Consider the following 13873-nt stretch of genomic DNA (forward strand, 5'->3'; position numbering starts at 1 on the left):
AGGACAGCCCTAGTGTACCGAAACATATTTCCTCCACACCCTTCTCACCTTTTTAACCCCTGACCCATGAAGAGGGCCCCTGGATGTGTTCACCTTAGGCCCAAAAATCGCTAAGTCCGCCACTGAGTATCACGATATATCACCATTTCAATATTTTGTCACACCCCTAATTAAGTAGCTAAAATTCAGGTAAATTTGCAGAAATTTCAATTCGTCCCCTTCCAATCAAAATGGATTGGACGTGTAGCGCCGTCAAAGGCACTGAAACACAACTATTCGCTCCCAGCCCCTGACATCAAACAGCATCAACGGCAACCAATGAGTTAAAAGAAGAAGCGCTTACTCGAAGGGAGCACGGGGCGTGTTTATCGATCTGGTTACGTGACCTTTGAACTCGGCAAGCGCCGGCAGGAGACATGGGCGACGACCGAGGGATGACTACGATTGCTAGGAGTCGGGAGGACGAGGAGGAGAGCATGAAGGAGCTGAAGAGGAAGGTGGAGGCGGTGCTGAAGGCCAGCAGCTGGTGGGAGCGAACGGGCCTGGACTGCGCCACACTTGCTGCCGCTTTCGCAATCTGCTTGCCTGCTGGTAACCTTCACCACACCCAGGGCCGGCCCAGCCTATAGTATACGCAGACTATGCAGCTGCCTAGGGCCCCTGACCACTAGGGGGCCCCCAATCTGACAATTGTTTAATTTATATTCTATTTTGTTTACTACAATTTGCTTTATTTGATTTTTCAATAGTAGGGGTGTGACAAAATATCCAAATGGTGATATATCGTGATACTTTGTATCCCAAAAGGTTATCGATATGCTCCTGCCAAGAATCGAGATATAATTTTAAAAAGGTGTCAATGTTTAAAAAAAAAAAAAAAAAAGCTGCAACCAAAATCTTCCACCATAATAGTGTCTCAATTAACTCTAAGGCTGCATTGACGGTGCTCGACGCCCAATCCATTTAGACTGGGAATGTTTGTTCATTCGAAACCAGAGCATTCACAGTCATTCTGTCCGATTTTCATGGCATTCACAGGTCACTTGCTATTCATTTTAGGCCAATTTAGGGCATTTACATGCCGTTTCCTGTTGAGTTTGAGTCACTGCCTATAGATTTGGGTGTTTCCCAGGTCAATTCCTGTTCTGTAACTCAAAATAAACAGGAAGTGACCCATGGAATACCCCAACATCAACAGGAAGTATCTGAAAAGCAACAGGTAAATGACCTTAAATGGTCCAATTACCTCATTGGCTGTCACTGACGGCCATAGACGTTCAATCAGTTTGAAGTGGGAGGGATGGCTGCAACCCCTTCCAGTTCAAATGGATTGGACGTCTACTAGTGATAAACTCATTCCAATTCACAGCAGAAGCTTGTTTTTCTGTTTATTGGCTGTTTGTAGAATATCCTAGAATGATTTCCTGACCAATGTATCGATAATCGTATCACCATATAGTCAGGTCATCGTTATTGTGAGCTTTGTATCGCGTATCGTATCGTGAAGTAACAAGAGGTTCCCCTCCTACTCAATAGACCCTACCCACGTGACGTCACAACTCCTTCCTCCTGACTGGTGCCGCCCAATTGTCCGTCAACACATCATGTCTACCTGTTACGGCTACGTACATTCCTCCTATTTACGACGTGTTTTTCTGCTCGTTAACATTAATAATCAAAATGGTGAAGGCATGTGTGGCGGTCGGTTGCAATAACAGAGAAGATAGACGGAGAGACTTGAAGTTCTACCGGATTCCGAGAGACCCGGAGAGGAGAGAGCGAGATGGGCTGCTGCAATTCGACGAGAAAACTGGGCTCCAAACGATTACCACAGATTATGTAGGAGTCATTTTATATCTGGTAAGATGCATTTAATATATATTTAGAGGGTTTTGGTCTGACAACCACAATTAAGATCATTGCTAGGCTAATCGCCGACAACATACACGTATGTATGTAGTGAGAGTGCTATCGCTAAACCATATAAACATTAAAAGCCCTAACTCCATTGACAAACGACATGAAATACATTAGACTTGATAGTGGATGTTAGCAATAACAAAAGATTTTGAATTGAAAATTTCGTAACTCACCTTTCCAAGCACAAGATAGATTCCTGCCGAATTTTCGTGGACGAGGACCTGTTTCACCCAACCAGCAACGAAGTATTTATAAGCCTCCAAGCTCTTAAAGTTTTTCAAACTTTCGTGAGAATAGGCTGATTTTGTGTGGACAAGATAGTTGTACATATCAGGCTAGCTAGCAGATGTCAGGCAAATACGGCGGAGACAGCAGGTCGAAAAACATCGATTTAGGCATCAAATATTGATCTGGCGAATGGATAAACTGAAGCTTTTCCACATAACGCCTTTTATGCAACGCATCAAGTGAGTTTACGGCATCCGAAAGCACCGGGTCTTCCATGAAATGCATTATAAATTGCTCGATCAATTGAGACCATTGATAATACAGACACAAAATGACGGACAAGGGGGCGGAACCATACAGCGAGCACGTGATTTTGTGACGTCGGTGGGTAGGGTCTATAGCCTTTTATTCTTCGCTCCTTTTTCCATCCTTGTTATATTTTTTAAAGGTTCAATAAAATGATTACCAAATGAATGAAAATGACTGCACTAATGTCTTTATACATGCAGAGAACAAATTTGACACCCAAATCTGGCTGATCTCTACCATTTCTTAGGCTGCGTTCAGGCTACAGACGTATCTATTCTGATCAAATCTGATTTCCAGGGTTTGCTGTTCACACAATTTTTAGCAAGTGTCTGAATCAGATCTGGGTCTGTTCAGAGAGGGACACATTATCCACACACCTGACAGGTTGCTGTGGCAACTAAGGCATCAAGCAGCATAGAGTGACGTCACAGACGGTCACAACCCATTCAGGCCATGTCTACAGTGATGTAATCTGACCTTTCAGCCAGAATGCCGCAATTAGCCAGCCGAACCGCCGGGACCGACCCGGGCCGGTGAAATTCCGACAACCCAGCCAAAAAGCCAAACTCCGCGTGTTCACCTTAGTACCTTTGTACTGACTCCATTTTAAAAGCTGGAAAAGGCTTCAAAACACAAGTTAACATTTTATTCCAAGTCGGCAGCAATCATACAGCACAGACAGGAGGCAAACTGGATCCAGGGTCACCATATCACAAGGTATCAAAAGATTCCCGAGAAAAATGAGCACGATTAGGTGGTCAGAAGGCGTCCTGTCTCTGTTCTGCCCTTATCTGCCCATTGTCGTGGCGCTGCAAATTCTAATCATTTCAAGCCCAACTGTTCATAATATGAAATATATTCTGCTTGTTTTTCTTAAATTCTTATATTAATGCTATTTGTTTTATATTGGGTGTGTTAGAGTAATACAAACAGTAAATACGAGAAAAGATACTATTCTGTTCAACACCTAGCAGCAGGGTTTTTTAAAACTGTACCTACCTTATTACATCAGGAAAAAATAATGATGTCCACACCAGCACGTTTGTATAAAAAAAAAAAAAAAAAAAAAAAACCTTACACAGCCAACCACATTCATTCATTTTTAAGTACATTCATAACAACATGCAAAAAATAATTGTCCATTATGCCCCCATCCTTCACATTTGTTCTTCAGAAGCACTGCAAGGATTTGTCAATAAATGGAAACATAAAGCACCTGTTGTAGCGGAAGATGATGGTGAGTCCTGTCGCTCGGTGAGTCAAGTTCGTGTCCGGCTGCTCGTGTCTCTTGTTCTCTCTGCCGGAAACGCGCACGATTAAGAGTTCCCTTCCAGAACACAACGTCTCCCACATTAGTTCCGTGGGTGAATTATGTACAATTTAGGGTCACCTTACTGTTTAATTTACTCTAAATGTAAACATTGGCCTCATGTGTGACGTGTCCACATGATGGCGCCACAAGCGCAGAATTCGCACATCTTCACTTTGGACGGCGTTTTTAAGAAACCTCGTTTAAATGCGTGTGCATGCGGATGATCGGTCAAACCATAGAAAAAGTTCTTTTTGCCAAATACCCTGCTATGTGTAGACATGGCCTGAGAAGCATCTTGTCCATATCTGATATGAAACTACCTTATGTCTGTGGTTTGAATCAGTCCCACAAAAATCTGATTTCCGTGCTCTAGAGCTATTCCGACAACAGTTTCAATTTGGATGTGGTAATCAGATTTTGGCTGCCAGTCTGATCAAGGGCATAGTTATTCAACCCAAAACAAAGCATCAACTTTCACGCCAATGACATCTGGACTGGGAAGGGCAAATGATTGTTTCCAGTCCAAATGGATTGGATGTCTAGTGCTGTCAATTACAGCCAATGGGTTAAGAAGAAAGTGACCCGAAAATCCCCAATTGCCAGGTTTGCTGTTGCTTCGTTCGTCCGACTGGCCGCGCTGGCTGTGCGGGCTGCTGCTAATGGGCGTTGTCCACGCTATCGTCACGGTGAAGGGGGCGCACCTGTCCAGTCACGGGGCGCTCGGCCACTCGCTCGCCGCTAAACGCTTCTGGGCCATCTTCTTCATCGAGGTCATGCCGCCACTGCTGTTGCTTTTCACACTGTTGACGTTGCTTAAGTTTTGCTGTGGTCGACGGCGCGCAGGTTTGTAGCTCGTTCTCGGCGCGGGCGGCACAGCGCGCCCACATTAACCTGCACCACCCGCACACCAACGTGATCGGCTTGGGCGACTCCAGCACTTGGAAGCTTCCACGCCTCCCACGCTTGGTCTACCTCTTTTTGGCACCGCTCACCCTACCCATCGTCACACCCGTCGCAGCTCTGGGTTAGCGCCCGTGCGCCTATCAGTCGCACTCGGTCGCGTGTTAACTCTCGCATCTGTCAGCTCAACTGGGCGACACGTCGGCAGCGCTGTTGCTGCGGACACTGGCACTAATACTGTTGGGCGTGGCATCGCATTTTTGGCTCCTGATGGCGGTATCTGGTTTCCAGTCGCCGCTGGGTGCCGCACTCTGCATGTTAGCCACCAGATCCATGTTTTCCCTGCCATTTGTCCACGTCAACATCTTCCAGGTGAGGAAGGCCGCGTCTGGCGGGAAGCTGCAAGGCCTAGCTTGCTAGCAGGCAAAAGAGTGCTAACATGCGTTTGTCAAAAGTATAGAAATGTTGTATCCGGGTACAATATTTTATTTCAAAAGTATCGAAAAGCAGTTATTTGTTTATTCACAACCACAGGTCACCAGAAATTTGTTGTTATGGGTCAAGAGCGTAGGTTTGCTTAGAGACAGTAGGGACAAAACACTACCAACTTTTCACGATGCTCAAATTGTCCCCACCAACTTTTAAGCAACCCAATTTGCATTATATAATGACTTCAGTTATATAGTTCATTTAGATCAGGGGTCCACAAACTTTTTCCAGTGAGGGCCACATAACTTTTCCCATCTCTGATGAGGGGCCAGAGTCAGTTTGTAACAGAAAAAGTGTGACGATTGCAGGAGTGCCTAAATGTAAAAAAATTATTGTTTTTCAGAAAGCCACAATCAAATAACCCTTTCTGGATTCTTAACGGAACAAAAGTAAATAAAATAGAAAATAATAATATAATATAATATTAATAAATAATAATAACACTATTAATTAGATAGATAATAAACAAATAACCCTCTCTGAGTTCTTCACAGAAAAAGGCCAGGAAATAAATAACACTATAGAGAAAAAGGAAAAAAAATGCAAAATGCTCTCTGGTGTATTGTTCAGGGCACCCGCGGGCCATAGTTTGGGGACCCCTGATTTAGATTGTCTTCTCATATGTTTTAATTGTTGTAAATGACCCCACCATAATTAAATGAATCATTGTTATTATGTTCAGACTTAAATGTACCTCTTTTCACTTGTTAAATGTGCCGGTCCATTTTTTCCCCTCCTAAACGCACATCTGATTGGATGACGACCCCCCACACACACACACACATACACAGACATTAGATATTAGAAATATTAGGGATCTTAGAAGTTTTTTTTAGGCCAGCAGCAGCCACTGTAAGAAATGTAAAAAGACGTCAATGTTGTGGAAGTGGGGAACACACCACTAATTTTGCTACTGAAAGTATAACCTGCATCAGAGTTAGCATAACATTCAACTGTGTCAAGTGGCTAACCTGCATAGTTCGAGTAAGAAGCAGCTTAGAGAGAAGTGTCCTTCTGTATATGTTTTCTACTGTTAATGTTAATTAAACAGTGAGAAATATAGTGAACCGAGTTTTTACAAGCAAATTGAAATTGCAATATTTGAACATAAATTGTATTGACATGCACATCAAATACAAACTTGTTAATAATCTCTTATATCCAGGAATGCAAAAAATAAACATGTGCTATCAATACCAACATTTTTGGCATTGAGCATGTTTTCGAGTATCGATATAGAGTTGATAATCTTAGTATCATAACAGCAGGAGTTTTTAGGAAGTTTGATTTTTAGAAAATGAGCCGAAAGAAGGACTCCTGTGGATTTTGGGTCACATTTTGTTGATATCTTGCTTCATATTTGAGTGCCATTGAGTTTTTCGTCAGCACATCGGCCTGCCAATGTTCGGTGAGAACGGTCGCCCTGCACGTTTGCTCCAGATGTCTCACGGCGTTCTCAACCTGCCACGGAACATTCTGCTGGACTGGACCTTCGGCCACTCGCTCATCAGCTGCCACGTAGAACATCACCTTTTCCCATTCCTCTCTGACAACATGTGTCTCAAGGTACTGGCTAGTGTTGCACTGATACCATTTGTTGGCTCCCGATTACCGATTCTGATACTTGGTGTGTAGTATCGCCTGATACTGTACCGGTATTTATTTATTTTAACATACAAAATGTAAATATTTTTCTTTTATTACTAAATTTATGCAAACTCACTTGAATGTAAAGTAATTGGTCAGATACCGCTTAACTCATTGGCTGCCGTTGAATAGTGAATGAACGTTCATTCGCTGTCCCCCTCCCAGTTTAAATGGATTGGATTTGTATTAGTGGATAAACTCATTTCAATTCACAGCTGAAGCATGAAAAGAGCTTTCATCGCCCCTATCAACATGGCCTCATGGCGGCCATGTTGGTAGGGGCGATGTTCCCATGAATGTCAATGCACTGACATTAAAATCAAGTCATAGATGGCTTATTTCTCAACCGATTTTTAAAAGATTGTATCATTGTCAGAGCATTTGCTATTTAGTCATTGTTGCCATTGACGACGCTTGCAGTCCAATCCTTTTGAGGTGGGAGGGCTAGCAGTGAATGAACAAACATTCATTCAAATGGATTGGACGTCTACTAGTGATGAATTCATCGAAATTCACAGCAGAAGGATGATTGGATGCCACCTGATCTTGGGAAGGGTGACGTACCTAGCTGGCGGCCATGTTGGGTAGGGCAACCGGTGGTTGAAAACAGGCAGAGATTGAGGGGGGTACAGTACCCCCTCACCCCTGGTGGCCAAAGAATGTCATTGCATGTAATTGACTTTCCTATAAATTAATTTAAAGGGGAAGTTCAGAATTTTTGACATAAATCTTTATCTTAGAGAGCTAAAACTGACAGACATTTTGATTGATAAATACAGTTATTTACCTTCTTTATATGGCTAAGTTGAAACAAAAGCGGTTGAGCGACATCTGTAAACGGGGGCTCCCAGGGTAAAACAGACAAATTAAAAATAGTTCGGGGGCTTAATGTGCCATGAATCTGCTATGGCAGCATACAGACATATTGTTCTGTCAAACACAGCAGTTTATTTTAAAGAAGAGTGCAAGAGCAGAAACTGCTTTTTCAGCCTTGTCTTGTTTTTCGCGCAGAAAAGAAAGACAAGGCTGAAAAAGCCGTTTCTGCTCTTGCACCCCTCTTTAAAATAAACTGCTGTATTTTGAGCCAAAAAGTATTTTAAGCCTAAAGAACTGTTGTGTTTCATAGAACAATGTCTTTACGCTGCCATAGCAGTTTCATGGCAGATTAAGCCCCGGAACTATTTTTAATTTGTCCGTTTTACTCTGGAGACCCCCATTTACAGACTCTGCGCAACCGCTTTTGTTTCAACCCAGCCATAAAAAGAGTATTATTCGAAATATCTATCATTTTTAGCTTAGAAACATTAATTGATGTCTAATATTGTTTTTTAAAAATGGCTTTATAAAATTATTCACTCACATATTTAAAACTTTTAAGCAAATTACGTCTCAATGAAAAAAATACTGTCTGTAAATAGGTCACGAATATCTTCCTCATAACTATTGCTTGTTTTATTTTTTTTTGTCACTGTCGCTTTCCCCCCCGATTATTTAGATGATAATCGATCCAAACAAAGAAAAAAAAAAACGTTTCAAAGGGTAAATATTTGAAAAAGATCTTGACCACTCCTTGATGTCTGCGATTTCTGCATCCTGACCCTTGTTATATTTACCGTGTTTCACCCATAAAATCCCCCCAAAGTCCAGCTGTGGCCATTCACAGCTGTGTCTTGACACTCGGTGAGACATACTACACGGAGTTTTTGGATCGAAACAAGGTAAGTACGCGATAACATCTTGTTAAAATCATGTTGTCCTTAATTATGCGAATAATTTTGAAATTTGGCAAAAATGTGGGCTCTCAGAGCATAACTTCAAGTCATCTGTTTTCCGCCATATACAGTATATAAAATATGTATTGCAAGTTAGTTTTATTGCAGACACTGTGTTTCGGGGCAAATTATTTCCTGGTACTCCCTGATACCGATGACGTCATTTTAGTGCTGTACCGGTAGATACCAGTATCGGCGCAACAGTGGATTCACGTGGATGAAGTTGCTACATTGACATTCTTTACAGGTGAAACCGTTGGTGTCTCGCTACCTGGCCGATCACAATCTTCCATATCAAGAGGACGGCTACCTTTCCCGCCTCGGTCTTTTCTTCCACAAGTACCAGGAGCTGATGGTCGCTGCCCCACCCATCACGCGGTTGGCCGGCATCCAATGACCCCATCAGACAACAAAAAATAAGTAATAAAAAAAGTGCCGTTTGCGGCATATGTCTATTGGAATGGGTTTCGTAGATGACATCAGCAGTTAAAATCGTAAGAAACATCTTAAATACCCGTAAAATATGTAACTATCTCATTTTAATGGTAACCACTGTTGTTAAACTCACGTGAGTGCTTGAACATGCCCAAAAATTTGAAGCATTTTCCTCATTTTAACTTGATGAAGCAGAGGCTAGTGATGAAATAAAAACAAGACATTTTCCCCAATCCTTTCCATTTATTAACAAAGTAAAAAGAATAGCAGATTGTTTCTTTTAGAATGGGAACTTTTCAGGTCAGATGTATAACTACAGCAGTGTTAATCAAAGATCCTAGCTGTAATAACAGGGAAAATGTAGGGAAAACTTAATCAAGAAAAAAAACTACACACCTACAAAATGGAATCTAAGTTTCCTGGTTAAAAGTAGTCCCTTAATGTCTGGATCAACACTTCTGTTGGACACAATCTGCATAGTGGATTTGAAAGCAAGCGCAAGCGGAGAAAAAAAAGACGGAACGACCAATGTCTTCTTCAATCCTTCCTCAATTTGAAGGTCGTCTCTGTGATCCCATCCTTGGTGATGAGGCAGATTTGAAGAGCATCTCCAGTGTAAACATCTCTTTCCGCGGCAGAGTTGAAAACATCTTTGACCAACTGAATGGCCTTCTCGCGGGATAGAGGAACGTGTGCCATGCCCTCCATGTTCTTGAAACCAATCTAGGAAAAAGACGTGTTGATGAATTGGCTGAACTTGACCTGGCCAGGTGAATGGTGAAAGATGTGGACGTATGGCTATTGAGAGTACATAATATGTACCTGGTTGTCTAGCAGTGGTTGGAGCATGGCACTAGCTGATCCCCCAGCCATGTAGCAATCCCTCTGATAGGATCCCACTGGGTCAAAACTGTACACTGCACCCTTGCCTACATTGAAAATGACAATTAGTGGTTTTGCTCCTTCAAAACCATTTTCACAAATGTGTCCTAAGTGTTACTTAGATGCATGTGTTCCTGTCACCCAACGTACCCTCTGCATCAAGGCCTCCAATGATATTGTAAACGTAGTAGGGGAAGAACCTCCTGCCGTACAAGATGGTAGACAGCATGGCAGCGATGGCTCCGCACGTCATGGTCTTATTGTTTGAGTGTTTGTACATCTGAGAGGAAAGAAAGCTTCATCGATTTGATATGCAACCAGTAAAATGTAGTGCTGGGACATAGGATATGTAGTCAAAATATTAGATCGACATAAATTCCTTCCATTGTGAATTTTGATAATTGTGGAGATGCATTATTTTGGAACTGTTTTCACACCGTTTAATCTATGAAATGTTCCAAAAATTCACATGATGCATTCACTAAATCGAGATGCACAAACTGTTTTGGTAAAAATGTACAGTTCTGACAAAATTTGACAAAAATTTACCCATACATTTTTTAATCACCCTATTCATTTCAAATGGCATATTTAACTTCCACGAAAACATTTTCATTCACTCCTACCTGCAGGCAATCTCCATTGGAGGTCATTATTTTGAAAAGAAAGGGGGAACTCGATTAGTCCCAATCGCAAAATGTGCAGGAAATGATTCAGGAATGCCACTAAATCATTGGAATATTACCCAAAATCTACAGAAAGTGACCCGTAAGTGCCAAAAAACTGACATGAGGGGACCCGGAAATGCCCCAAAATCAGCAGCAAGTCACCAATTAACAGGAATGCCTGTCATTGACAACGATACACATCCAATTCATTTAAACTAGGAAGATTGGCTGTGAATGCTCATCTTTCTTTGCCATTGACGGTGATAGACGTCCAATTCATTTGGACTGGAAGGGGCGAATAAATATTTGAGACCCTAGAATAATCCGAAAATTAACAGGAAGTCATTGATATAGAATTCTATCCATAGAAGTGACCCACAGGAGAGTAAAATTTCAGAAATTGCCTTTTCTAGTATATTACAAAAATACACTGTACTCAACTCTATGGTACTGCCATTTCTTGAATCAGCCACTAGATGTATAGTGGTATGAAAAAGTATCTGAACCTTTTGGAATTTTATTTCTGCATAAAATCACCATCAAATGTGATCTGATCTTTCGCAAAGTAACACAGATGAAAAAATTGTGCTTTAACCAAAACCATCCAAACATTTATAGGTTTTTACATTTTAATAAGGATAGTATGCAAACAATGACAGATGGAGGAAAATAAGTAAGTGAACCATCACATTTAATATTTTTAGCCCCCCCCTTGGCAGCAATAACTTCAACTAGACGCTTGATCAGGACTAATCTGGGCCCATTCTTCTCTACAAACTGCTGTAGTTCAGATTCCTGGGATGTCTGGCATGAATCGCTGTTTTTAGGTCACGCCACAGCATCTCAATGGGGTTCAAATCTAGACTTTGACTTGGCCACTCCAGAACGTGTATTTTGTTCTTCTGAAACCATTCTGAAGTTGATTTACTTCGTGTTTTGTTTCATTGTCTTGTTGTAGCATGCATCCTCTTTTTAGCTTCAACTGTCTGACAGACGGCCTCAGGTTTTCCTGCAAAACTTTTGAATTCATTCTCCCATTAATGATTGCAAGTTGTCCAGGCCCCGAGGCAGCAAAACAGCCCCAAATTATGATGATGCCTCCACCATGCTTAACAGTGGGGTTGAGGTGTTGATGTTGGTGAGCTGCTCCATTATTCCTCCACTCACGATGTTGTGTGTTACTCCCAAATAATTCAACTTTGGTTTCATCAGTCTGCAAAATATTTTGCCAAAACGTCTGTGGAGTGTCCAAGGGCCTTTTTGCGAACATTAAACAAGCAACAATGTTTTTTAGACAGCAGTGGCTTCCTCCGTGGAGTCCTCCCATGAAAACCATTCTTGGCCATAGTTTTACAGAGTTGATGTATGCACAGAGATATTGGACATGCCAGTGATTTCAGTAAGTCTTTAGCAGACCCTCTAGGGTTCTTTTTTACCTCTTAGCGTATTCTGTGCTGAACTCTTGGCGTCATCTTTGGTGGACGGCCACTCCTTGGGAGAGAAGCAACAGTGCCAAACCATCTCCATTTGTAGACAACTTCTGAGTGTCGATTGATGAACATCCAGACTTTTAGAGATGATTTTATATCCTCTCCCAGCTTTATACAAGTCAAAAATTCTTGATCACAGGTCTTCAGACAGCTCTTTTGACTGTGCCATGATGCACCTCAGACAATGGTTCTCATCAAGACAATTCTTACCAGATGTGTGTTTTATAGTGGCCAGTGCAGCTTTAAACCACTCATCAGTGATTGGGCACACACCTAACATAAATTGTTTAGTAAAAATTGGTTTCAATTGCTCATTCTTCCCCTTCTGTCGTTGTTTGCATGCTATCCTCATTAAAATATGAAAACCTATGAATGTTTGGATGGTTTTAGTTAAAGCAGACACTGTTTTTACATCTGTGTGATTTTGACAACGATCAGATCACATTTGATGGTGATTTTATGCAGAAATTCCAAAAGGTTGAGATACTTTTATACCACTGTACCTAGTCCAGCATTGAGGTAAATTACTGCTCAATTGAAACATTTGATGCCTGAAAAAAGCACTAACACACTGGCTACTATTCAAGGTGCTCGATGTACCATTCATTTCAACTGGGAAGAATGGCAGCGAATATTTTCTTTTCTTTGTGAATAATAGTTTATTCATCAGGTAATTAAAAATTAATAAACTGTGGCATTATTGTGATAAAAAAATAGCCTTTGCCTGATAAGACCCCCCCCCCCCCATATTGCCTAGCACTACTAAAATGGAGTGTTCCGAGTTACAAGTGCAAAGCGTGACTGTATTGTGGACACCGTCAATATGTACTTCATCTTTTGCTCTGCGCTTTTAATACAAGATGCCTGTTCAAATTGCCGACCTTTGGTCTGGCACCAATGATTTTTGTCAGAGTCACTTTGCGCTTTTAATTCAAGATGCCCATTCAAATAGCCCACCTTTAGTCTGGCACCAATGATTTTTGTCAGAGTCAGACAGTCACCATGGAAACCGCTACAGCCAATAACAGTTGTGTCTGTCCTGGAAGAGGTACGAGTATTAAAAAATGGTTAATGTGGATTAGAAAATGATGCTGTGTGACAGGTAGAGGGTAAGGGACACTTACAACTTGTAACATTTGGGAGACTCTCTGCTGTGGATTGCATAGCCTTCACTCAACCTTGTGTCTGAAGCTACAATGGCAAAGTCTTCTCCAGCCAGCGCCAGAACAGTCCTATAAACATACACATGAGGTTTTTATAATTCTACTCATTTTTCGACAACTCTTCTGTTGTAACGACGGAAGTACCTTAACAGTAATACAGAAATGGCGTTAGTCGAAAGTGAAACAATTCCTCTAAAAAAGTGGTCTTGATATTTACCTTATCAAAACGACACTTACCAAAAACAGCATACCACAGTGTTTTTTTTCCCAAATAAACGACAGCTTTCAATCACGTGTTGACTATTATTTGTCGGGACAAAATTTGGTCATTCTCGTTAGCTGACATGCTAACAAGCTAGCAGGTAAAATGTAAACTTACCCGCCGTTGAACGTGTACGGCGAAAACCGGTGCTCAACTGGACCTGTGTAATGATAGTCTTTCATTTCAGCCGTATCGCCAAATCTTTGACACGAGAGCATCTTCTTCTAAATAGCGAAATCGAGATTAAATCTTATGATTCTCTGCTAAAGTCGCTGTATCACTGCAATATGGCAACTTCTTCTTTGAGGGAATTTTAAATTGACTCACGTACGCTAGCGCCCTCTCTGGCTATCCTATGAAATTAGTCTGTAGTTAGGTGGAAGAAAAATTTTTGAC

General features: G+C 41.5%; 2 protein-coding genes across 2 annotated transcripts; one reads left to right on the top strand and one right to left on the bottom strand.

The window, feature by feature from the left end:
• The first annotated feature begins 406 nt into the window (after positions 1–406).
• fads6 (fatty acid desaturase 6) lies at positions 407–9236 on the top strand. The gene is made up of 6 exons (XM_057854806.1): positions 407–591; positions 4373–4539; positions 4613–4793; positions 4854–5041; positions 6545–6724; positions 8825–9236. The coding sequence occupies exons 1-6, from the start codon at positions 417–419 to the stop codon at positions 8972–8974; spliced, it is 1041 nt and encodes a 346-aa protein (XP_057710789.1). The 5' UTR covers positions 407–416; the 3' UTR covers positions 8975–9236.
• Positions 9236–13797, bottom strand: psmb1 (proteasome 20S subunit beta 1). Its single transcript, XM_057854816.1, has 6 exons — positions 13595–13797; positions 13177–13284; positions 13010–13091; positions 10045–10174; positions 9835–9941; positions 9236–9735 (listed from the first exon to the last, which is right to left on the bottom strand). The coding sequence occupies exons 1-6, from the start codon at positions 13693–13695 to the stop codon at positions 9550–9552; spliced, it is 714 nt and encodes a 237-aa protein (XP_057710799.1). The 5' UTR covers positions 13696–13797; the 3' UTR covers positions 9236–9549.
• Between the last annotated feature and the right edge of the window lie 76 nt (positions 13798–13873).

This window comes from Corythoichthys intestinalis, chromosome 1 (genome assembly GCF_030265065.1).
Source record: "Corythoichthys intestinalis isolate RoL2023-P3 chromosome 1, ASM3026506v1, whole genome shotgun sequence".
NCBI classification, from domain to species: Eukaryota; Metazoa; Chordata; class Actinopteri; order Syngnathiformes; family Syngnathidae; genus Corythoichthys; species Corythoichthys intestinalis.